Source organism: Carettochelys insculpta, chromosome 1, assembly GCF_033958435.1.
Source record: "Carettochelys insculpta isolate YL-2023 chromosome 1, ASM3395843v1, whole genome shotgun sequence".
Classification (NCBI taxonomy): domain Eukaryota; kingdom Metazoa; phylum Chordata; order Testudines; family Carettochelyidae; genus Carettochelys; species Carettochelys insculpta.
In genome coordinates, this window is record NC_134137.1 from 268,206,184 (window position 1) to 268,231,636 (window position 25,453).

The following is a 25,453-nucleotide window of genomic DNA, read 5'->3' on the forward strand; positions in this document are numbered from 1 at the left end:
GGTGCGCGCCGCTCCCTCGCGCGCTCCCGGCCACGTGCACGATCCGGTCCCCGCCAGTTTCTTGACCAACCGCCTCGGATGCTCCTGAAAAACACTAAACAGAGATCCAAAGCGGGGAGGATGGGCAGGTGGTGGAGCACCCATGGGGACACATCTCGAAGAACCATCGTTACTACAGTGAGTAACTTCTCTTTCTTCCTTGAGTGTCCCCATGGGTGCTCCACGATAGGTGACTACCCAGCAGTAACCCAAGATAGGAAGTGGGTAATCGGTTTATGTGCAGCTTGTCCCCGAGAGGACCACTGTCGAGAGACAGGTATCCTCTTGGAATACCCTGTGAAGAGCATAATGCTTGGCGAAGGTGTCATAGGGATGACCAGGTCGCCGCTCTGCAAATGTCTTTTAGCGCAATGCCCTTGAAAAAGGCTGTTGATGCCGCCACCGCCCTAGTGGAGTGAGCCCTATGCGGGGCCAGTAAAGGAGTCTTTTTAAGCTCGTAGCACATTTTTATGCAGGATACAGTGTGCTTCGAGATTCTCTGCGAAGAGAGACCTTCTCCTTTTGATTTGGGAGCGAGAGAGACTAGGAGTCTATCCGTTTTCCGGAAGGACTTAGTCTTGTCTATATAGAAAGCCAGCGCCCTCCTCACATCCAGGAGGTGTAGGTGCGCCTCTTTGTTGGAGTTATGAGGCTTTGGATAGAACGAAGGTAAAACTATAGGTTTGTTAATATGAAACTCTGAAGAATCTTTGGGAACAAAGGCTGGATGCAGCCATAAGGTTACCGCCTCCTTGGAAAATACTGTGCAGGGTGGCGTTGCCATAACTGCCGCAAGCTCGCTCACCCTGCGAGCTGACGTGATTGCAAGAAAGAAGGTCGTCTTTATCATAAGGAGACGGAGGGAAACCGTGGCTAAGGGTTCAAACGGTAGTCCCGTTAGCGCATTAAGCACCAGGTCCAAGCTCCACGAAGGTGGAAGCGGTTTCCGAGGGGGGTATAGGTTTACCAGCCCTTTGAGGAACCTGGTAACCATGGGATGGGCAAACACCGTGTGCCCTTCCTCTCCATGTCTGAAAGCCAATATAGCGGCAAGGTGGACCTTCAACGAGGATAGGGAGAGTCCGCCTCTCTTGAGGTCCAGTAAATACTCTAGTATTGCGGGTATAGGCACAGTAAGGGGGGCTAATTGCTTGGTAGAACACCATGCAGTGAATCGAGTCCATTTTTGCTTATAGGTCTTCCTGGTGGAAGTCCTCCTGCTCCTTTCTAGGACTTGTTGCACTCCCTCCGTACACGTGCTCTCTAGGGAGCTGAGCCAAGGATTAGCCATGCTTGCAGTCGCAGGCCTCGGGGGTGTGGATGCACTATGGACCCTTGGGGTTGTGTGAGCAGATCCGGCGCCACCGGGAGGGGCATCAGTGGACGGTCCGACATGCGCAGGAGTAAGGGGAACCATTGCTGTCGATCCCACGTTGGGACTACTAGGATCATTCGGGCTCTCTCTCTCCTGGCTTTCTGCAAGACTTTGTGGATAAGCACTGTGGGAGGAAATGCGTAGAGCAGGGGGCCCCTCCACGAGATCGCGAATGCGTCCCCCAGTGACCCCCCGTCCCAGTCCTGCTCTGGAGCAGTATTGCGGGCACTTCTTGTTGTGTTGAGTGGCAAACAGGTCTATCTGGGGAAATCCCCATGCGTGAAAAATCGGTTGTAGCAGATCGGAACGGATCTGCCACTCGTGTGTGAGTGTGAAGCGCCTGCTCAGCTGGTCTGCCTTCACATTGTGAGCGCCTGGTAAATACAAGGCTTTCAAGGTTATATTGTTGGCGATGCACCAGTTTCACAATCGGACTGCTTCCGCACATAAGGCACGGGACCGAGCTCCTCCTTGCCGGTTTATATAAAACATGGTGGAGGTATTGTCTGTACTGATCCTGACTACTTTGTCTTGTATATGGTCTCAAAAGGTTTGCAGGCGTTGAACACTGCTCTGAGCTCCAGTATATTTATGTGCAGTGACTGTTCCGTGGAGGACCACAGTCCTTGCGTCACCTTTTCGCCCATGTGTGCTCCCCACCCTATGTGGGAGGCGTCGGTAGTGAGAAAAACAGATATTTGTGGTTGGTGAAAGGGCACCCCTGTTAGCATGTTCTTGGGGTTCACCCACAATTGCAGGGATCTGCGCACCTCTGTTGTGGGCGACACCGCCCTGTGGACGGTGTGTGCTGCCGGTTTGTAGACGCTCGCCAGCCAGTGCTGCATGCTGCGCATATGCAATCGAGCGTTCTGTACCACAAATGTTGCTGCTGCCATGTGGCCCAGCAGCTGTAAGCACGTCAGAACCAGCACCGTAGGGCTGAAGGTGATGACTTGCACAAGGGAACCAATGGCGCGAAAGCGGGCATCTGGTAGATAAACCCTTGATGTGATGGAATTTATACGTGCCCCTATGAACTCTATGTCCTGTGCGGGGTCTATCTTTGATTTTGCCAGATTGATGACCAGGCCCAGCGAAGAGAACGTGTCTGCTGTGACGCGTATCATGAGAAGTACCTCCTCCTTCGAGGCCCCTTTCAGTAGGCAGTCGTCCAGATATGGGAATATAAATACCCCCTGTCTGTGCAGGTAGGCTGACACCACTGCCAAGGTCTTGGTGAAGACTCTGGGGGCCGAGGAGAGGCCGAATGGCAGAACCTTGTACTGAAAATGTTCTTTGCCTACCATAAACTGGAGAAAACGCCTGTGAGCCGGGTGAATAGTTATGTGGAAATACGCGTCTTGTAAGTCGAGGGCTGCGAACCAATCTCCATTGTCCAGTGCCGTAAGTATAGAGGCGACTGTGATCATCCGAAAGCGTTGCTTGCGCAAGTACCGGTTGAGGCCTCGAAGATCTAGGATGGGCCTCCAGCCTCCTGTCTTTTTCTCTGTGAGGAAGTATCTTGAGTAGAACCCTTTCTCTAGGAGTTGCTCCGGCACTCTTTCCACTGCCCCTATAAGCATAAGATGGTCTACCTCCTGCTTGAGTCTCGTTTTGTGGGAGGCGTCCTTTAGGTGGGGTCTGGGTGGAGCTCGTGGCGGTGGGAGCGACTGGAAGGGAATCACGTAACCCGTGGCTATGATCTCCAGTACCCATTTGTCTGTGGTGATCTTTTGCCACTGGTCGTAGAATGGTCGGAGGCGATGATGGAATAGTAGCTTCGGATGACATTGCGCGATGGTAGTGATAGTGCAGCCCTCGATCTGTGTGTCAAACTTGTGGCCTTTGGCCATGCCCCGAGGATGCACGGCTCTGTTGGGAACGTCACCTGGGAGTTCTGTACTGTCAGTGCTGTTGATGTCGCCCTTGCTCGTAGCCCCTGTGGTACTGGGGATGCTGTGGTTGATACTGGTATCGTCTTTGTTGGGGGTAATACTTTTTCTTTCTGTATGGAGGGGTGTAAATCCCCAAGGTCCTGAGAGTAGCTCTTGAGTCTTTACTGGAATGAAGGACCGAGTCGGTTGATTCAGCAAACAGCTTTTGCGTGTCAAAGGGGACATCAATGATCTTCACCTGCAGATCCCTCGGGATACCCGATGTCTGGAGCCAGGACTCCCTGCGCATGACCACTGCCGTAGCTGTTGAGCGTGCTGCCGTATCCGCTACGTCTAGGGCAATCTGAACTCCTGTCCTCGAGGCTGCGTAGCCTTCCTGCACGATGGCCTTGAGCACCGGCTTCTTGTCCTCTGGAAGCGAGTCCATGAGGGAAGTCAGCCTGGAGTAGTTGTCGAAATTATGGTTCGCAAGATGCACTGCGTAATTTGCCATTCTCAACAGTAGGGTAGAGGAGGAGTAGACCTTTCTGCCGAATAACTCTAGCTTCTTGGCATCTTTGTCCATTCCCCCTGTCTTGTACCGAGAAGTTTTCGACCTCTGTTGAGACTATTCCACCACCAGAGAATTTGGTTGCGGGTGACTGAACAGGAACTCCATGCCCTTCGCCGGGACGAAGTATTTCTTATCCGCTCTCTTGTTTATAGGCGGAGCGGGCGCAGGGGTCTGCCATATCGTGGTAGCAGACTCCATAATTGCTTCGTCGAGCGGAATAGCTATTTTGGAAGAGGCCGGAGGTCTCAGGTTTGTTGAGGAGCTTATGGTGCTTCTCCTGCACCTCTGCTGTTTGGATGCCTTGCGTAAAGGCCACCCTTTTAAACAGCTCTTGGAACTGTTTGAGATCGTCCGGGGGGTGGACGTCCCCTGGTGCCGTAGCCTCGTCGGGGGAGGATAGAGAGGAACCACTAGGGTAAGCCTCTCTGCATCCCTCTGGGTCCTGTGGACGGTGATACATCTTCTCGCTGGAGGCTTGCAAGGGGAAATCTTGGGGTTCCAGAATCAACTCCCCCTGAGATACTTGCATTTCCGTCCCCGTCCGCGATTGCCCTCAGGGATAGTGAACCGTCTGAGGGGACCTGTCCCTGGGGCTATGCCTATGGCGTCTATGCCCTGCATGATAGGGGCGACCATGGCAACACGGGCACGGTTCCTGGGATGGAGACCTGGACCACTCTCGAGGCGCATACCCCCAGCGTCTGGGGGAGCGAGATCACCTGGGTGATTGAGACAATGGTGAGACTGATTTGTGATATTACTCCAGGGGTTCAAAGCCCAGGAAGGGTGATGGTGGTCCGAGCCATGGTGGTGCTGGCTGTAGGAACGGGGATGGGGGCTCAGGGTATACTGGAGGTGACCCCTGCCGCCTCGTTGGAGTCTGCAGCATAAGTGGAGGGCTTAGAGCGAGTAGCCCTGCAGCCCTGTCTGGAGAAGGGCTGCGGTGCCGGGTTTTCTGTGCTGCCTTTCCCCTCCCCTGTGGGGCTGGCTCCGCCCCTTTCCGTGTCAGGGATCTCGGCCCCGCTGTCTGCGCCACGCTCGGCACGCTCCGCTGCGGTGCCACGCAGGTGGTCTCCCCTGGTGCCTGCAGGCCGCGTGCCTGAGAGCTCTGCACCACCGGTTCCCCGGGGGTCGGTGCCGCTAGCTGTGGTGCCGCCGGTTCTAGTGCTTGCCTGGCCGCCGCCCTGCCCATGGTGCGGGGCGGCTGTTTGATTATCGGAGGCTCAGCCTCTGCCATGTGCGTCTCCGCGCCGCCGCCGCTCAGCTGCAACTGCGGCTGGGGACTATGCACTCCACCCGTCCCGCTCGCTGTGGCTGCCGGCAGGGATCGGGTTGGTGAAAGCTTCCTCTGTTTTTGCGCTGATGGGGTTAGGGAAGCAGCTTTCCTTTTATGGGCCCCTGCGGGTCCCTCCTGCTGAGGCCGCTCCGGCACGTCTGGCTGGAGGGCCTTGTCAAAGAGCAGCATTTTCAGCCGCATCTCTCTGTCCTTCCTTGCTCTGGCTGTGAGCTTTGTGGAGAAGGAGCATTTCTGGGTGACATGAGATTCCCCAAGGCACCTAATGCACAGACTGTGCCCATCGGAGGCCGGCATCGCTTCGCGACATGACTCACACTTTTTGAATCCTGAAGAGGACATTGTGGTGAGCCTTTGAGTTGTTAATAGGGTACTTAGCACCTTCTCTGTGCCTGTTCCCCTCTTGGACTCAGTCTGCTGTGGCAGGAGGCCTAATGGCCTTACGTCCCCGGGCCTCCGCTGCTCCGCTTGCTACTAAGGCTGTAAACTTTACTTTTTACTCTCTTTTTTTTTTTTTTTGAAAACAATAACAAGCTAACTTAAGCTAAAAGACTGAAAAAGAAACTCTAAACACTTTAAAAACATTAAATACGCTAACTCTGGCAGTAGCCTGAGCGGATTCCGTCTGCAGCCGATGGCGGTTAAAGAGGAACTGGCGGGGACCGGATTGCGCACGTGGCTGGGAGCACGCAAGGGAGCGGCGCGCACCGGTGCATGCGCAGTCCGGCAGAAACTGCTGGAAAGATCCAACCTGCGGCACCGGGGCGAGTCCAACACCTACCGTGGAGCACCCACGGGGACACTCGAGGAAGAAGTAACATTTTATCTCATTTCAATAACAGAAATATACACCCTCAGTATATGATATCAAAAAAGTGTCACATGTTCACAGCATACCTGCAAGTTGTTCACAGAACACCAGTATTCGGCAGACCATAGTTTAAGACAGTGTTTATTAAACTGAAACAGTGAATTAGGATAACATTTAGCAAATAGCTTTCATCAGACAAAAAATGAAAAAGTAAAACAGACTTTTCTGAAATAAACCATTTTGTTTTGAAGCATTGATTTGAATTGACCAGAACAATGCATTTTGTATTTTGGGAAGGATAAAAACTGTCTGTTTCAGTTCAGAAGTAATCATTTTATTTTCCAGACTTCTCAGTTTGTCCATCACATCAAAAAAACAAGTATTGGCTTACATCTACCTTCCACCTGGAATACCCTGCCTTCTGACAACCTAAACAAGCAACTACTCAATCTCTGTCCCTGAAGACCTGCAAAATCCACCTTCTCCCCTCACTGGCCTGAGCCCTGAGCGAGAAGCAGGAAAAAAAAGACACTCCTGCCAAGCTGGAGGGAGGCGCCAAGGCTCAGGGCTTACCTCCAGGGCTGAATTAACTTTTCTGGGTCGTTCTGGGGGTAGTATTTTTGTGGGCCACCCTATGCTCCGGGGTGGGGCCAAAATGAGGGGTTCAGTGTGCAGAAGGGTGCTGCCAGAGAGTGGCCTGGGGGTAGTGGTGGGGGATGGTGAGTCTGAATGGGAGGGAGGGGTGCTGCAGTGGGATGAAGGGTGGGATGTCTGGGTAGGAGGGGGTTGCAAGTGGGGGCTGAGTGTGAGGGTGTAGAATCTGGACAGATGGGAGCATGCAGGAGTGGGGTCAGAGAGTGAGATCTGGGAGTGAAGGTGCAGGAGCAGGGTGGGGTGGGAAGTCAGGGTGTCGGGTAGAGGGGGCAGGGGAGAGGGAGAGGAGGTGTAGGAGGGACAGTGGATTGAGTTGCCTACCTGGTCCAGCTCCCGAGGGGGCACTTGTGGCTTTGCATGCTGCAGGGGGGAGGGACACCCCATCACAGCACCTCCCCCAGGGCCAGGGCCGGCTTGTGCCACTGCACAGGGGGAGGGATGAGCCACAAGGCTCTTGGGCTGAATCAAAGCAAGCTGAGGGCTGGATCCAGACTGTGGGCTAGAGGTGCCCCACCCCTGCTTCACAGAGTATATCAATGGCTGCTTCTACACTCACCCCCTCTTGTCGGAGGGGGCACGGTAATGAGGCAATTCAAAGCACGCTAATGAGGCGCTAACATGTATATTTAGCTCTGTGGGAGTAAGAGAGTGTGGAAGTGGGGCGCTTATTTCGAAGCTGTCCCCTTCTACACTGTCAATCTGCAATTCGAAGTCTGCACTTAGAAATTCACATGGCCGCCTTTATGCTAATGAGGCACTGAATATGCACGTTAGCACCTCATTAGCCTGCTTTGAATTGCCTCATTACCATGCCCCTCCAACGGGAGGGGGCGAGTGTAGAAGCAGCCTAAGTGAAACACTTCCTGAATGGGCTGTAATCCAAGCTGGTGTGGAAATAATTCTCCCTCCTTTGTCTGACCCCATGAAACACTGCAAAATAACTTAATTTTTAAAAGACTTGCACACATTTCCCTTCCCAAAGCCATCTCTCACCCAAAAAAGTAAGTGAAAAATTTCCAGCTGGCTGTCGCTGTACTGAACATGAAGCACTGCAGAGAAAGGTAGAGCATACATCCTGCATGGGCGCCCAGGGCGAGCACACTCAGAGGATCACCTCCCAATGCTGAAATAGGAGATTAAGTAAATCCCTTAAGACAGAGCAGCTTTTACCTCCAAACTGCTTCTTCCAGTTGCAGGGGATCTTACACCTTTGGGTCTTCATAGTTTGTTTGCACTCAGCTCCAGTGCGAGTACCCTCACGGGTCCCTAGGCCACAGTCTCCACTGGTGGGTACACACACACTCCACTGCCACTCTCCACAGTCGGACTTCTTCACTTTCTTCTCTGGATGGAGCCAAAAAAACCCAACCAAAACAAGAAAAGTGGCCAGTCAGTACCCAGCCCAGCACCTCCGCTCCAAACAGTCCAGTAGGTAAACAAGTAAACAAGGGACTCTCATAATTTCCTTGAATGGATTAAAACTGCGGTTTTCACCTGGTGCTGCAGGTTGCAGGTTGATTGCCTGTCTAGAGGCTGACCTCATATGGACTCCAGACTAGCAGTGCCAACTTTCTAACAACACAAAAATGAACACCCCTGATTCCTTCCCTGCAGCCCCCTTCTCCAAGCCCCATCCCAGCTCTATCCTTCCCTCCATCACTCACTCTCTCCCATCCTCGCTCACTTTCACTGGATTAGTAACAAAGAGGAACCTGTGCTAGTCTATATGCTATCAAAACAAAAAAGTAGTTCAATAGCACTTTAAAGACTAACAAAATAATTTATGAGGTGGTGAGCTTTCGTGGGATAGACCCACTTCTTCAGACCATAGCCATACCAGAACAGCCTCTGAAGAAGTGGGTGTATCCCACAAAAGCCCACCACCTAGTAAATTATTTTGTTAGTCGTTAAAGTGCTACTGGACTGCTTTTTTGTTTTCACTGGACTAAAGCAGGGATGTGAGATGTGGGAGGGGGGCGAAAGCTGAGGAGAGGGGCTGGGGATGAGGGAATTGGGGTACAAGAAAGGCCTCCAGGCTAGGGTTGGGAGTTGGTGTGAGTGGTGAGGTCTCTGGCTGTGGACATGGGACCAGAGAAGAAGGTTTTGGGATACAGGTGGAGGATCAGGACCGGAGCAGAGTAGTGCAGTGGGAGGTTGCAAGGTGTAGGCTCTGGTGGGGGAATCTGGGAGCAGCAAGGGACCTTAGACTGGGACCAAGGGTGTGGGTTTGGGGTTCTAACACTACTTACCATGGATCCCATAAGTTTGCATCCAGGTCCCTGCAACTCTTAGGCACAAGGATGCTCCATAGGCACCATCCCTGCAGCTCCCATTGGTCATGGTTCAGGACCAACAGGAGCAGCAGAGCCACCACTTGGGATGGGGAGCACGCAGAATCCGCCTCCACCTCGGGAGCTGTAGGAACATGGCAGCTGCTTCCGGGAGCCACACAGAGCCACGCAGAGTAGAGAGCCTGCCTTAGCACCAGGTCCCCCCTGCGTTGCCAACTGGACTTCTAACATCCCAGTTAGTGGTGCCAAATGGAGCACAAGGATCCCTTTTAAACCAGGCTTTCCAGTCATAAATTGCACACCTGATAATCCCACTCCAGATTAGACCGGATCACTGAGTCTAAGACAAGCCAGTGGTATTGTGCCGCTGAGTTACTGTGGGAAGGATTTCCCTCTCCAGAAAAGGGAGTTGTCTAGAAGCTGTCAACGGTCATGGATCTATACTCACAGACTACGTCTACACTGCAGAGATCTGTTGACAGAAGTTACTGTTGGAAGAGACCTTCCAACACAACCTCTGTCAATAGATTGTGGCCAAACAAAGCAGATCGAAAAAGCAATCCACTCTGTTGACAGATCAGTCAGACTGCCCAGCTGCTCTCTCGACAGAACATCCTACAGGACGCACAGCAGACGGGTTTGCCCGGTGACCCAGAAGCCCTGTCTGTAAACAGAGGGCCCCCTGGAATGTCCACATGGCTTTTTTGTCCACAGATTCTGTCAAGAAAGGAGTTCTGCCTTGTGAGGGGGAGACAGAAGACTGTTCACAAAAGTGATGAGTTCTGTTGACAGTATGTTGACAGATTGTATTTGTAGCGTGGACGCACTGCAGGCTTTGTGGACAAAACTGGCATTTTATTGAAAAATCTCTCTAGTGTAGATGTAGCTACAAAGGGGATGTTCTGCCCCCTGCTGGTGGCATATCATCATTTTCAGATTAAACACCAAAAAGAAGAAGTCCTGTGGCACCTTACAGACCAACAGATATTTTGAAGCATAAGCTTTTGCGGGCAAAGATTACATACCAACCACCAAATGAGCCTGGAGTTCATCAGATTACATACCAACCACCAAATGGGCCTGGAGTTTATGTTTCAAGGGGGACTTGGGGTATGCAGTGTTATTGTAGCTATACTGGTTCCAGATGAGTAGAATGATAAGGTGGGTGAGGTAATATCTTTTATTAGAGCAACTTCTGTTAGGTTGTGTCTACACTAGCCCACAACTTCAAATGGGGCACGGTAATTAGGGTGTTGGGAGATTACTAATGAAGTACAGCTGTGCATATGCAGCACTTCATTAAGCTAATTCTCCCCTGCGGCAACACTGAAGTGTTAAAATTTTGAGGAGTAAAGGGACTTCGAAGTAGCCCAGGAACTTTGAAGTACCGTCGGGTGAGCCATGACCACACGCAAGCCAGCACTTCGAAGTTTAATGCTTCAAAGTTGCCAGGGGGGAGAGTTATCTTAATGAAGTGCTGCATATGCACCGCAGCACTTCATTAGTAATCTCCCAACACCCTAATTACCACGGTCCCTTCAAAGTTGCGAGCTAGTGTAGATACAGCCTTAGTGAAACAAACAAGCTTTGCACCTTTCACAGAGCTCTTCTTCAGGTCTGGGAAATGGACTTAGCAGCACAGCTAAATACAAGATGGAGCAGATTGCTTAGCACACATATTTCGAAGGACCATTCAGGGTAAAGTGGCCTATTAACACCTTTCCAGTAAGAGGGGAGGCAGGGAGAGGGCAATAAATAAATTAAAAAACCCAAGCTGGGGAGAGTGGGGTTTAGTGGACCACAATAGGTCATGAAGCCAGGGTCTCTCTTCTGTCCGTGATTTTTAGAATCTAACAGAGTTATGAATTTACATTCTCTGGTTCAACTATTGAAGGTGTTGTCCAGGCTTCCTGTGTGGATGGGGACTGAGAGGGGTGTGAGCACTTTGTGAATAGCAGACCCCTTTGAATGTGGGTGAATGGGCCTTTATCTTTGTAGCACCCTATCCCTCATATTGGAACACTCTGAATTTTGGAGGTAGAAGCCTAAACTAGCAGGGAAAGGATGTGTCAGTGTATCTGAACATGGATACAAATTTCGTTTATGATAGCTACCATCCTACTTTTATAATGGCCCTGAACATCTCCAAACATAGGTGGTATAAGAATCCAGTGTACATGAGTGCTGGTCAGACACTGGACTTCATTTGATGTTGTGAGTCAGGCCTCAAAATATCACAAGGGCTACAGCTACACTACAGCGATCTGTCGACAGAAGTCACTGTCAGAAAAGATTTCCCAACAAAACTTCTGACCACAGAGTGCGGCCACACACAAAACCAATCAGAAGAGCACTCCTCTCTGTTGCCAGAGCAGCTGGACTGCCCAGCTGCTCTCTCAGCAAAACAGGCACCCAGAAGCACAACAGATAGGGCTGTCCATTGTTCTGGATGCTCTGTCTGTTGAAAGAAGACCCCCAGGAGCATCTACAGAGCTTTAATGTCGACAGAATCTGTCGACAAAAGCCACTCTTCCTCATCTGGGAGAGACAGCAGGTTATCGGCGAATGCGCTGGGTTTTGTCAAGATACTGTTGACAAAAAAATCCCATTTTGTGTGTGGACACTCCACTAGTGTTCTCGATAAAACCGTGCTTTTGCCGCACAACTTGCTAGTGTAACCATGGCCAAGATGTTTTAATTAATTCATTAAACTCTTTTATTTACTTTCCATTTTTTGCACCATTATGATTCATATTTTCCAGAATCTCTCCATATCCACAATGGCTGGAAATTTACTGTCTGTTTTAATGTGAAAGCTCAGATTCTGAAATATTCGTAGGTCTCACAGCTGTAGGAGTTTAACAAAAAATCCAAAAAACATGACTCTCATGGTGAAAGCCATAAGAGTTGGTCACATCCTGGTTTGAAATCTAGGCCTGAGTTTTCCAGCTAAGCAGAGTCTCTATTTAAAATAAGAACTGGGTAATTGCTGATCAAAGCAGTTACTACCAGATGAGTGCTTCTCAAGTCCTACGTGAAACAAAGTCTTAGTCCTTTTCCTAATGGATGGGTTTCCATGTCACATTGGCATGATCTTTGTTCGTATATTCAGAGTAAGTAAAGCATTCATCCAGTTTTGAACCCGGCAGTCCTCTTTATGTGTGCCTTGTCCGTGTCCATGTTGTCCTTTGTCCAGTATGGAGACAAAACCACTCATGGGAAGACATGGTTTTGTCTGGGATCAGACAGGGGACACCATTTTTAACAGTGTGCAACTCTGCCCCTGCCAGCATGACCGCACACGTACCATGTGTGCCAGGTCATACCAATGTGGGGAGGGTCATGCCATTTACAGAAGTACCAGAATGTCTGCTATTCTGGGAATGTGCCAGTGGCCACTAATTCAGAGAGGCCAACAAAAGAGCAAAGTCACTGAATGACATTTTCAACTCTACTGGTTGAAACGATCCAGTGAGCTGGAGTCCAGGCCAGTGTGAGTATGGGCTTTACTGTTGCTGCTATGCCATACCTTGGATTAAAAAGAGAACTTCAGTCTCCTTGGCTGTCACACTGACAGTTTTCACAGAAGCTAATTTCTGTACTCTCGCTTAAATGAAAACATGTCACTGCAGCAAATCCTCTGTCTGTGTGTCAAAAAAGTTAATGATTCTCCTGAATTTCATATCAAAACCGAAAGCATTTGACATTTTGCAATCCATGGACTCTACCTCAGGGAAAAGAGAGAGGGAATTAAGGTCAACCTTGGCATGCAATGCCCCTTCCTTTCTGTGCTAGGAAATACTATGTAATACACAGACTTTCTAATGTACCTTAATCCTAACACCACTCTGTTCAGCTGCGTGATTTCTGGCCACCCCACAGACCTCTTTCAATATACTATATTCTTGACATGCAGCATCCCTGATTTTCCAGTCCTTCGCCCTGACCCTGTCAGACCACACACACAGTTCTCCAACTGCACTTCCATCTGGCCTTGCAGTGACTCCTGCTATTCGGTTTAGTGCTGGGTCCCTTACGTAGTGGGAAATGTACTTCAGTCCTCACACGCAGCACTGCTGTTATTCCAGACTCTCTCATACACTCACAAATTGCTAATGGATTTCAGGCTTAATCTGCAATAATCCCTGCTTTCTAAGTCCTGGGCCTTCATGCACTTTTCTGGCCATACAGCTCAGTCCTGAGCTGCAGAATTCCTTGCTATTGTAGACCTACTCATTTATGCAATTCTGCTATTGCATCTTAACAATGTGCATTACCCACTTCTAACGCTGGCTCTTTCCTGAGCACAGTCTGTCACTTTTGTCAAAGAGTGCACAGGTTTACAATACAAACATATGCCCTCAGGCTAAGGTGACAGAAATTGTGTATCAAGGAAAAGGCAGACATAAAAATAAGAAGCAAATCCAAAAATCCACTTCAGGTAAGCACCAAACCCAGGATACAGTCTCTTTTTCTTTTTCTTCCATCTTTGTATCGAAAAGAAATTAATAACTTGACGACTCTTCTCCTGACTATTGCCAGGGACCTGTTGTTCTGTTGGCAAATATTTTTTTTTTCCACAAACAGTCATGGATGGATCTGTGATTTGGGTTTTGTGCCAGCTGGGTTTGGATTCTGAGGCAGGATAGAATGTCACACTTATCCAATGGAAAACAAGCAAATGGTATTCAAGAAAGCCCTCACTTACTAAATTAGTTTCCTTTTAACTGGCTCAGGAACAAAAATGGAGAAGGGAGAAACAAGTCCATGAATCCCAAAAGTAACATATAGAGGGAAAAAGGATGTGACACATAAACACAATACACACATTTAGGCCTAAATCCTCAAACATATTTAGGCATCTAATTCCTATTGAATTAAAAAATTACTTTGGTGGGCATTAGAGGCCTAAGTACCTTTGAGGAGGTCACTAGGAGCTCTATTCCAACCCCACCCAAGCCAACTGCAAAACTATCAGGCTGGGTCTACAGGAGCCCCTTTGCTTGTTAATGAGCGGGTTCGAAAGATGCTAATGAGCCACTTCAATGAATATGCAGTGCCTCATTAGTATAATGGTGGCTGCGGCGATTCGAAAGTGTGGCTTTTCGAATCACGCGCCGCCCATGGAGATGGGACCTTCCGAAAGGACCCCCCAGTTTTCAAAAGCCCCTTCTTCCTACCTGGTGTTAGGAAAAGGGGGCTTTTGAAAACAGGGGGTGAGGTCTTTTCAGAAGGTCCCATCTCCACAGGCGGCGCGCAATTCGAAAAGCCGCACTTTCGAATCACCACGGCCGCCATTATGCTACTGAGGCACTGCATATTCATGGCAGCACCCCATTAGCATCTTTTGAACCCGCGCATTAACATGCCCCCATGTAGACACAGGGTCATTGACTTGAGCAGCTCAAGACCTGTTTCTAGGCCCTTTCTAAGATTCCCCACCCCCATAATCTATTGCACAATTGTTTACATTGTACTTTACCAGGTTTCTCTTTTTTGACAGCCTCAGTAGTACCCATGGCTGCCAGAAGGAAAATGAATGCCAAGAGGGTGGCTGTGAACATTCGGCGCTGTTGTTGTTGCTGATGCATTCTGGAAAGAAAAAAAAGAAAGAAAGAAATATGTTCAGATTTGGGAAGGGCACATAGGGAAAGCTATGTCAGACTGCTTGAGAGAAAGACTCCAATCAATTATTGAAATGGAGGACTATTACCAAATGGCGAGCCTAGGCATTTCAACACAGCTATGCTTAGGTACAAGACGAGCTCAAACAGAAGCACCATAGGATTAACCACTGGCAAAAAGTATAACGTTTTCCTCTTCCTGCACAGAAGACACATTGCTTGAAATCTTTTTAATAGCAGAAATGTCTTATTGACCCTTTTCATCCCAAATCTACTGCATTCCCAATGCAGCACTTATGTTTTATTACATAGTGTACATGTAGCATGGGGTAGCCATGTCATTCCCAGGGCATGAGAAAGAAAATCTGGGTGAGGTAACATCTTTTATTGGCTCAACTCCTGTTGGTGAGAAAGACCTGAAAAGGTGCCCTGTGTGGCTCAAAACTTGTCTTTCTCACCAACAGAAGTTGCTTCAGTAAAAGAGATTACATCACCTACCTTGTCTCTCCCGGAAGAACCAGCACCTGTCGGACCTCCCTCGTCCAGAACTCTCAAGACCAAAGGACGGAGTTTGCCAGACCAGAGGAGGTCAGTTCTGGACCCCATGCCCAGTTTCACTCCCAGCCACCACAGCTGCTGGCTCCTGAGACACCTCACCCTGCCAGTGGGGCTCCAAGCTGCAGGCCCTTCTCCCACCCTAGTTCCAGCTGCAAGGACTCTTTTGTCCAGGAACATCCACAGTCCTGCTGTACCGTGGATGTTGCTGGACCAGACAGTACTGTTTTTTAGAGGTTCCACCCACAATTATTTTAAAACTGTACAGGTGGCAAAAGCTTGGGATAACTTATAAGTTAATGATTAAAGTAGGACACAGAATAAGGATCCTCAGATTCTATTCTCCAATTTGTAACAGACTTATAATGCAATCTTGAGCAAATCATTTAACGGTTGTCTCAGTTTACCCATCTGTAAAAGGAGAAAAATGCTACTTAACTTTTTAGCGAAAGTTCAAGTGGGTTTTTTACGTAACTAATATAGTTAAAGTGCTTTAGGATCCTTTGATGAAGGTTATGTAGATGAAAAGCAATACATTAACCATCACTGACCATACATCATTGGAGCTCCCTGGTCATACTTTTTCTTCTTCTCAGATTCATATTTATGCATAAAATGAATTAAACTAATGTTCCCAGAATGATCAACCACAAACAGAAATTGTTTTCCCCGAATTAGGCTGTACAACCAGACTCATTAAGTGATACTCCAATCTACATTTGTGTGGTGTGAAGGGGGGGGGGCAAAATTCAAAACCAAATATAAATAAATGCACATGTGCTCAGTGTGAAATCTCACTTGCTAGCCATCCAGGTGAATCATGGCCCAACAACCAGGACTGATTTGACTTTGCATGCCTGATTTTCCAAAGAAAGCTTCTGAAAAGACTTCCATGCAAGAACCATTTTCCCTTTCATGCTGCCTTGCTGCATTTTGTGCTGCAGTTTATGCACTTGCTTCCTAGAATAAATGACTACAAGTTCCAACTGCCAAGACAGCCTTAATATGCAACCGAATTTATATTACAAATAGAACTGCATGAAATTTTGAGGACAAATCATTTATTTGCTGAAAACTACAGTTTCAGGTCCACTGAAAGTATTCACAAATTTGGCTTGAATTCAATAAAACACTTCATCTGGAAACAAAGGAGAGGCGAAATCTCAAAAAAATCAAAATGTTTGATTTTGACACTTTTACAATGAAACATTTTGGCTTTTTGTTTCAAAATGACATTGCATTTCAAAAGGCAGTCAGATTTTGTTTAAAAGGAGTAAAATGCTAAGTGTTTCATTTCAGGTCAAAAGAGGTTTTTCTTTCAACCAAATTTATTTTCATTCTGTTCCAACAAAAATAAACAAATAGAAAAGTCTTTTGAGTCACCATGAAATTAAATTTATTTCTCAGTTTTCAGGTCAGCCACGACACCCCCAAAACAGCAATTATCTTAAGAGCCATCTTGGCAATTCCTCCACTGAGTTACACCAAGTGCTGCTCAGCTGCAGCAGAGGACTGGGAGAATTGTCTCTGTGAAAGTTTTGGGATATAGCATGTACAAAACCTGTGATATTAAAATAGATGTAATATAGTGTTTCATATACTGGTCCAAACACAAATCTGACCCAATATTATTTTCCCCAAAAATGAGTCAGGTAAATAACTGCTGTGACAAAGACTGTAGCAAAATTGTTTCAGTGTGAAATGGGGGTTTTGACTACCTGAACAATTTCAGCCTCCTGGAAAATGTTTGACTTTTCCATCTGAAAGCAACCTTTGAATTGCAGAAGTTTTTGGACAAAGATTTTAGGGTTTGGGATATTTTTTTAAATTAAACCAACATATTCCAAGGTAGAAAATGAGTGATCTAACAATGAATCCGTGGCTTATTAGTTTAAGTCCAGTTCTTGGTGGTGTCACTAACACAAATACCAACAAGACAGGTGATGTGAATGGGTACCATTGATACTGAGTAGCATTTTCAGCAGTATAGCCAAGGAACAAATGGGCAAAGAGGTGAATTACCTCTATGCAATCCTTACATTCAAGATGGATGGACATTAGTAGTGGGGTATGTAATATGTGGAGAACACTCACACTATGGCTGCCAGAGTGCAGTGTATTCTCCAGATATACAGAGAATTTCTTTCTCTGGGCTAACAAGCTGGCAGCATTCCCAGGTGCTATTTTTATTTGGGAGCTTTCACTTGTAAAGACTCACACTGTCGTCAGTGAGCGCTGCACCCAGACTTTCTAGTGTTTTTGTTTTTTTTTAAATTGAGGAATACAACTAGTGACCCGAGTTTCTGGAGCCACCCTATATTCCTCCTATAGGATTTTCTAGGAGTGGTCAAACAACTCCAGAAAGGGAATTACTCTATTCAATTATATGCTTTTCAGAGGTATTTCCATAGACTCAACTCTATTAAGGAACCCTAACAATTTTGTTTCTATTATTTATTTATTTATTATTCATTATTGTCTTTTGGAGTGAGGAGCATAACAAGCAAAAGAAGAAGTTTACTCTTGAGAGAGGGGTCTAGGTCTCTATTATCTAACAGATATTTGGAAGCATAAGCTTTCATGGGCAAAGACCCACTTCATCAGATGCATGAGCGCATCTGATGAAGCAAGTCTTTGCCCACGAAACCTTACGCTTTAAAATATGTGTTAGTCTATAAGGTGCCAAACGACTTCTTGTTTTTGAAGATACAGACTAACCCAGCTTCCCCTCTGATAAGTATTATCTGTAAGCTTCAGTTTAGATGTATATATACAGTACAGTATTTCTGGTAGTAAATATTGTAAAACAAAATATGAGTAAATTAGAATACACTGAAAATTTATTTAATAACCAATGTCACGTCAGATGATTTATTTTTACGTATGTTTGGAGTCTGAAACACTTCCATAACAAACTGAAACCCCACAGAGGCTTGAAGCAGAGTACGTGTCTGGCACTTCAAATCTGCCCACAGCAGCACTGGACCAACTTGGAAGTTTCTCCAAGCTGCTGAAGCGAAGCCTGAACCTGAGGGCATACATCTGTATGTAAAGGCTGTCAAGCAAGTACCCACAGTGCTTCAGCGATGAAATGCAATGAACAGGAACCATGCAGCATAATGCACAATGCTTTTCATTGCATCACACAAATATCTACAAACTGATGTCACTGATTGCAACTACAAAATTACAGAAGCCCTCTTGTACTCTGTAGGCTGGCAGCGATAGTGCTACAAACAGCTATAGGCATCACCATATCGTCTGTCTGAGGAGCTGGTACCAGACACAGAATTTCTCAGGAAGAGGGAAAAGCTCCAACCACATTGTAGCCATCTGCTGTCAAAATCACACATGGATATTTTCATACTAACTCCTTCAATATTACTTCCAACTACAAAAACTGCCTTGGAGTTCAGGGAATTTGTTAAAAACTGAGCTTTTGGGTTTTTGTTTTTTTGTTTCGGTTTGGTTTTGTTTTGGTTTTGTTTTTGCAAAAAAATAGAGACTTTTGAATTTGATATTTTTGCTAATGTTTTCAATGAAATTTTTTTATTTAAAATACTGACAAAATGTTGTAGCGATTAAAATGGATCCTTTACAAACCTTGCAAAATTGGAAGAACTTGAATCGTTATGCAAATTTTCATACTTTTTTATTTATTTTTTGATTTAACCAACAATCATAAACAGGGAATAGTGTGCTGACGGAAAACCTTTCCTAAAATCCTGTCTAAAAGCAGGAACTTCACCGTCCAAACAATTGACGGTCACATTCCCAACCAATAGAACAATGCAAACAAAAAGGGAGAAAGACGACGATTCTGGGAAAAAAAAGATGGTTTTAATAGGCAATGAAATGAAGCAGGGAAAACACAAGAGAAACAGATCATAGGAGAAAGCTGTTAGACAGTTCAAATGGTGACTTGCACCGAGACTGATAAAGGGAATAGAAAGCATAAATCAGAAAAATCACAGATATAGCCAAAAGATGAAGAAAGCAGCAAAATATACTGAGAGGAGAAAGAAACAATTAGTGATAGCCAGAGCAAAAGAGTGCAGTGAAAACATGAAGCCAATAATGAGAAGAGGTACAGCTTTGTTGAAGTTCACTCTAGCAAGCCACGTCTTCTGAGGAAGATGAGATACATGAATTACTGTGATATGTGATATGTTTCCTTTCAACATCAGCTCTCGTGGGGAAAGAGAATTAAAAGAAAAACAGAACAATGGGTGGCAATCAGAAGATGGATCTCAGATCACGAGTTCAGCTTCACATCAGGTGTCAGAAAATAAGGAAGCTAACCAGAAACACTATCAGGACCGCAGTTTCTTATGGGCTGTACGGCTCTGCTGCACCTCAGCCCCCTAGCCCTCTTCTTTGCCATTCCTATTAGTCCCCAACCCATATTTACCATCATACTCATCTCCCCTGACTTTTTTCGCAATCCTGCCACATTGCTGCCTGTGATGGACAAGGGTGCCATTTTGAAGGTCGGAAGGTTAGCAGCCGTGCGTACCGAGACATCACCTGCTCTTCTTCCCATTCCCTGACTACCAGGGGCCGAGGGGACAGTACACAATTTGTGTGCATGCCTCTCGTTCCCATCTGGTGTGGGGGTGGGGGCAAAGGAGTAATTCATGCAATCTATGCACTCTCCCTCAACTCCCTGGCCGCATCTACACTACACCATAATTTCGAAGCAGCTCATTTTGAAGTTCATCTTCGAAGTAAGGAACTTCGAAAATGTGCGTCCACACACACAAAGTGGACTGAATTCCCATCCGCTACTTCGAAAGGAAGCATCTACGCACCCATGGCCCCTATTCAAAATAAGAGGCCAGGAAATGCCACAGATGGAGGTCCCACGTCTGACAAGCCCTTCCCAGGCCTGCAGCCAGCTGCTGCTTTAAAGGGCCCCTCTCAACACACACACCCTGCATGTGCTCAGGGCTGCCAGGCTCTACACAGCACAGCAGACCACACCACACCCGTTGCACAGAGCTAAGCCACTGTGGAGATGCTTCTGCATCCTCAGCAACTCCTTGAGGGGGATTTCCTCCAGGACATGGCCAGGCTGCAGGCAGTGCTGCTGGTGGCCCTCCTCCAGCACCACCACAGGGCCAGCCACATAGGTCCCCTCTTGCAACCCTCTGCTGGGACAATGGCCATATTCCACCCTGGTGATCTAGCAACTCTAGGGATCACCTCGTGCTGGGGGACTGGGATGATGGCCAGTGGCTGCGCAACTTCAGGATGACCAAGGAGACATTTGAGGAGCTCTGCCACTGTCTTGCCCCAACCCTCCAGCAACAGGAAACCAGGATGTGGCCTGCACTCCCCCTGCACAAGAGGGTAGACATTACCTTCTGGAAGCTGAGACTCCTGGACAGCCACCACTCCATCAGACATCAGTTGGGGTGGGCAAGGCCACCATCGGGGCAGTCCTGATGGAGGTAAGCCAGGCCAGGCCAGGGCCACACACCTACTGGGTGGGGGGCACCCAGCAAGGGGTGACCCTCGGTGGGGCTGGGGAGGGGGGCTCTGCACAGGGATGGGTACCACCCGGCCCCACGCTCATGGATGCATCTGTCTTACACCCCATGCAGGTTGTCTGGGCAAGGAACATCCCTCTCCTCCACTGGGTGGTCGTCACTGGGGACCTGGATGTCGCCCTTGCCAGCCTCATGGACCTGGGCTTCACCAATTGTTTCGGCGCCCTGGACGACATGCACATTGCCACCCAGGCCCCAGAATACAGCACTGGTGGCTTTATAAACAGAAAGGGGTACCACTCTTTGGTCCTCCAGGCCCTTGCCAACACCTGGGGCCAGTTCATGGACATGTGCGTGGGAAGGTTGGGCAGAGCCCATGACTCCTGAGTGGTTTGGAACTTGTGGCTTGGCTGCAAAATGCAGGAGGATATCTACCTCCCCACAGCAGGAGCTCCCAGTAGGAGACATCACCATGTCCCCCTGCACCCATAGCTCATGAAGCTCTACACGGGACACCCCAACCCATCCCAGGACATTTTTAACACACACCTGAACTATGTCAGAAACACAGCTGAGCAGGTTTTCGGGCAGCTGAAGAGGCATTTTAGGTGCTTCCTCATGAGGCTGGAAGTTAGCCTCTCAAATGTGCACACGGTGTTTTTGGCCTGCTGTGCTCTCCACAATGTTGTGGAGAGCAAAGAGGAGCCCTTCGCCCAGGGCTGGGCTGCTGAGCCCACTGGCAGGTACAAGCAGACACCCACAGCCCCGTGCCACCAGGCACAAAGAGACAGTGTGCATGTCAGGGAGGTTCTGCGGGAAGCTATCTCCCAGGGCCTGCAGTGACCATCCCGCAGCCAGCTCCCAACCACAGCCCCCTGCACCTGCACTTCCCACTACCCCACCACCATACGGTAAGGACAAGGGAACAGGGGTAGAAATCAAATGTTAACTTTACTGCTGTAAATAAAACTTTTGTGTGTGTAGACCTCTAAACAAAATGAGTGCCTACAACTAGGTACAAGGGGGGAACTATATACAAGAGGGATGGGGTAGGGGCATTGGGGGAGGGAACAAATTTAAAGAAGGGAGCCAGGGTGTGTGAGGACTCAGTCCTCCACCAGGGTGGAGGGCTGGGAGCCATGGTGGCTGCAGGACGCCCTAGCACCCTGGTTCTGGGGACCCTGTCTGGGCTGGGTTGGGGTGGGAAAAATGGAAAGGCAGGGGCATTGGGAGGGGTATTGTGGCCTTGGAGTCGGCGTGAGCCATGGGGAGGGGACAGGGGAGCCAGTGAGGAGGGAGGGGCCTGCTTGCCCTGCGTGGCACTGGCCAACAGCCACTGCCCAAGTGCCAGACAGGCAGCAGGCGGGAGGGCGGGCAGGAGCACGGCTCCGAAGTCAGTGGCTGCACTGGGAACGGCAGCGGGGGTTGCAGGAGGCACTGCAGTGGGGGCTGCGGGGCAGGCTGGTGAGGGAGTGGGAGGTTGGGCAAGGCAGGTGGCCACAACCTGGGTCAGTTTCCAGTCTGTCTGACACCCACACCCACACCTCCTGCTCCCTTGCCAGCCAGTCCCGGAGCACTGAGGTCATCTCCCACAGGACGGCTCTGTTGGCGGCTGCCTCCTCATCCCCCTGTCAGTGGTGGCGGCGCCCAGCCCATTGGTGACCCTACAGCGATGTGGCCTCAGGTGGGGTGCCAGACTCCCGGCCCTCTGTAGCTGCAGGCTGCTCCCAAATGGAGCTGGGGCAGCTCCTGGATGGCAGACCTGTGGATACAGAAGAGGACAGGGGGACAGCCTGTGAGTCCTGTGTCCTGACCCTGGAGGCCAGGATCCCTGATTCGCTGCCCCCCATCTTCTGTTGGCTGTCCTGGGGAGCCTCCTGTGATCCCATGTGCAGAGGGGTTCCCACACAGTGCAGGCCGAGCTGGGTTCAGTGCCCCCCGCCTTCCCCTAGTGCGTGGACTGTGGGGCTGTGCAGGAGCAGGCACCAACAGTCATGCAGACATGTGGCCCCCTGCCATCTGTGGCAGGGGGTGGGTTCCCCATCCCCATGCCCCAAGGCATCCCAATTGCCCTGCACCTACTGGCTGGTACCCCCATGAACTCAGGTGATGCCCGGCTGGAGGTATCCTGGCTTGATGTCCTGGAAGAGATGGAGATGACGAGGGACCCTTTGCTGGAACCCTCATCCTCGCTCCCAGCCTCAGTCTCCTGGTCCCTCGGGTGGGTGCTGGTGGCATCCGTGGGTCCCGGCTCCTCCTCTGTGGCCACCTCTGGCTCCTCCTCGGTCTCTGGTGGGGGGTGTGGCAGTGTCCAGGAGGTGCTCTGGGGGTTGCACCTCCTTTGACCCCAGGAGATGGTGGAGCACCTCATAATGAGGGCACTGGATAGGTCACGCCCCCAATTTGCTGGCAAAGTCCCAGTCGCAGCAGTAGACCTGCCAGACCTCCTTCACCTTTGTGCGAATATGTTCGCTGCTCCTGGTAGGATGCCCCCAGCCAGTGAAGACCCTGGCCAGCTGGTCCAATGCATCTGCATTCCATCACCACCCCAGTTTGGAGCAGGACCCCTTCCTCCCCCCACAGCGCGAAGAGATCCTTTGCTTCTTCCTCTGTCAAGGAGGGGCCCCTTTTGTACTGGCACTGGCTGATCTGCTGGGACCCCTGGCTGGGCTCACTGGTGGGTTCTGGACGGCACATGGGGCTCCTGGCTTCCTGATATGGCTGGCTGGAGGTGGTTGTCATTGTGGTGTGGTCAAGGAGCAGTCATGCTGCAAGAAGCACATGCTCCCCCCACTTGTAGCACGCTCTCAGCTTCCTGCCTGGGGTTGCTGGGTAGCTACATCTTCCTGTGCAGGTGGCAATGACCATAGAGCCTCATCTGAGCTGGCCAGACCATCTCCGGGTTCCTGCAGGCTACCACCATGGGGGACCCACTACTTTGAAGTAACAGGATGCAGAGCATCTACACGTCCTACTTCAAACTTACATTTCAAAATAGGGTGCTATTCCCGCCCCGGGAATGGAATAAGAACTTTGAAGTTGGGCCCCCTGACTTTGACCACTATTTTGAAGTAATGTATAATGTGTAGATGTTCCCCGCTTAACTTCGAAGTAAGATCTAACTTCTAAATTAATTTCTAAGTTAATTGCTGATGAAGACATGGCACCAATAGACATGGAAATGGAAAGAAGAGCAAGCAGTGTCCCAGTGTGCATGGCTACTGCCCCCCACCCGCCTCCCAAAATGGTGCCCTTGGTGATAGATACAGCCCACACTACCAGGGAAGGGATTAATCTCCTATAACAGCTTCCCCACCAAAAACACACCTGTCCTGCCAATTAGAGGGAGTGTTTGCACCTGGGCCCAGCAGGAGATATCATTAAAAAGGAAGGCTTAGCTTGGGGTGGACACAGTGGCTTTACCTGACTGGAAAGCCAGAGAAAAATAGAAAGGCTGCTGAAGCACCCATAGGACAAATAAGAAGCCAAAGGACTGAGGAAAGAACTTGAATAAATACATAAAGAAGGTATGTCTACACAGCAAAGTTATTTCGAAATAACAGCCATTATTTCTAAATAATTTTCCGTGTGTCTACACAACACCACCACTCTTTCAAACTAATTTCGAAATAGCAGTTGCATTATTTCTCAATAGGTAACCCTCCTTCCAGGAGGAATAGCGCCTATTTTGAAAAAGCTATTTTGAAATAGAAGACTGTGTAGGCAGGGAATAGTGCCTATTTCAAAATAAGCCACAGTGCATCCACTGGCTCTACTGCAAAATAGGCTCTATGTATACAGACGCTGTGTTTTGAAATAACTTAGTGCTATGTCAGAATGCGGTTTTTTGTGTGTAGCAGCATTATTTTGAACTAAGCTATTTTGGAATATCTCTTCTGGAATAGTTTTTGTTTTTTTTTGTTTTTTTTCCAGAATAATGTTGCAGTGCAGACAAACCTGAAGTGGCCAGAGCAAAAATAACTGAAAGCATTCAGTGGTTGGACCAGACCATCACTTTATTTTCAAGACCAGACCTCCCCACAGATGGTAGGCAGGAGTTGCTCTTCAGTGCAACTGCATCAAGATGGAAGCCTAATCCCTCCAGCCGCGCCAAAACATGTTCTATTTACCCTCCCTAACTCATCACCCACCCATCATCCCTTTCCTTGCCCACTTGGCATCAGCAGTTCTGTGTTGCTTGGAAACAATTCTGGTTGCAAACTGGGACAGAGGAAAACAAGTGCTGTACCACAGTTTTTAACAAGCATCATAATTGTGGCCTGAGCAAGTATAGCATGTGCAAGGGAACGATATTGGACAAATCTATTTATGCACTCTCCACCCCCTGCTCACTCCTCCGTTGTATCTGTTCTCTCTCATGTGATACTCCTACATTCTAAAACACAGAATTCTGACACAGTGGTGTCCAGCTTCCTCATTCCAAGTGGTGGACCAAGGTCAAGGGGCCGCAATCAACACTTTCAGTGCAGCTCCTCTGTCTTGTTCTGCTCAGGTGGAATAAAGGGAGGGGGAAACCATCAACTAGTCTCCTGAGAGATCATCAACTAGTCTCCTGAGAACCATCAACTCATCTCCCCCTGGTGGAAGGAGTCCCTAGCAGGGACAAATTTAGAGGGAAGCAACCATTTGTGGTGATAGGGTTGGAGGGTGCCAGGCTCAGAATGCTACAAGTTCTTTGGAAGTTTAATAAATGGAGCAGGAGCTCATTGCCGGGGGCAGTATTTTGTCTAGGGCTGGCCCTGGTCCGTAGCCTGTTCCACCACATTCCCAATAGCCTCTGATGCAGGGACATATCAAGAGCAAGCAGGGAGAATGGCTAGAATGTGCTATCCTACACCCTTCCACAGCC

The 25,453-nt window shown here is 48.8% G+C and overlaps 1 protein-coding gene across 2 annotated transcripts in view; it reads right to left on the bottom strand.

Annotated features, from left to right (window-relative positions):
- The window catches only part of PTN (pleiotrophin), a 145,155-nt gene that overhangs the window by 43,869 nt on the left and 75,833 nt on the right, over window positions 1–25,453 (bottom strand). For both annotated transcript variants that reach the window (XM_075006901.1, XM_075006910.1), the window contains 2 exons: window positions 14,395–14,504; window positions 7,792–7,965 (listed from right to left, as the gene is read on the bottom strand). In XM_075006901.1, coding sequence (XP_074863002.1) covers window positions 7,792–7,965; window positions 14,395–14,503 — 283 coding nt within the window. In that variant the 5' untranslated portion in view covers window position 14,504. The remainder of the gene's footprint in view (window positions 1–7,791; window positions 7,966–14,394; window positions 14,505–25,453) is intronic.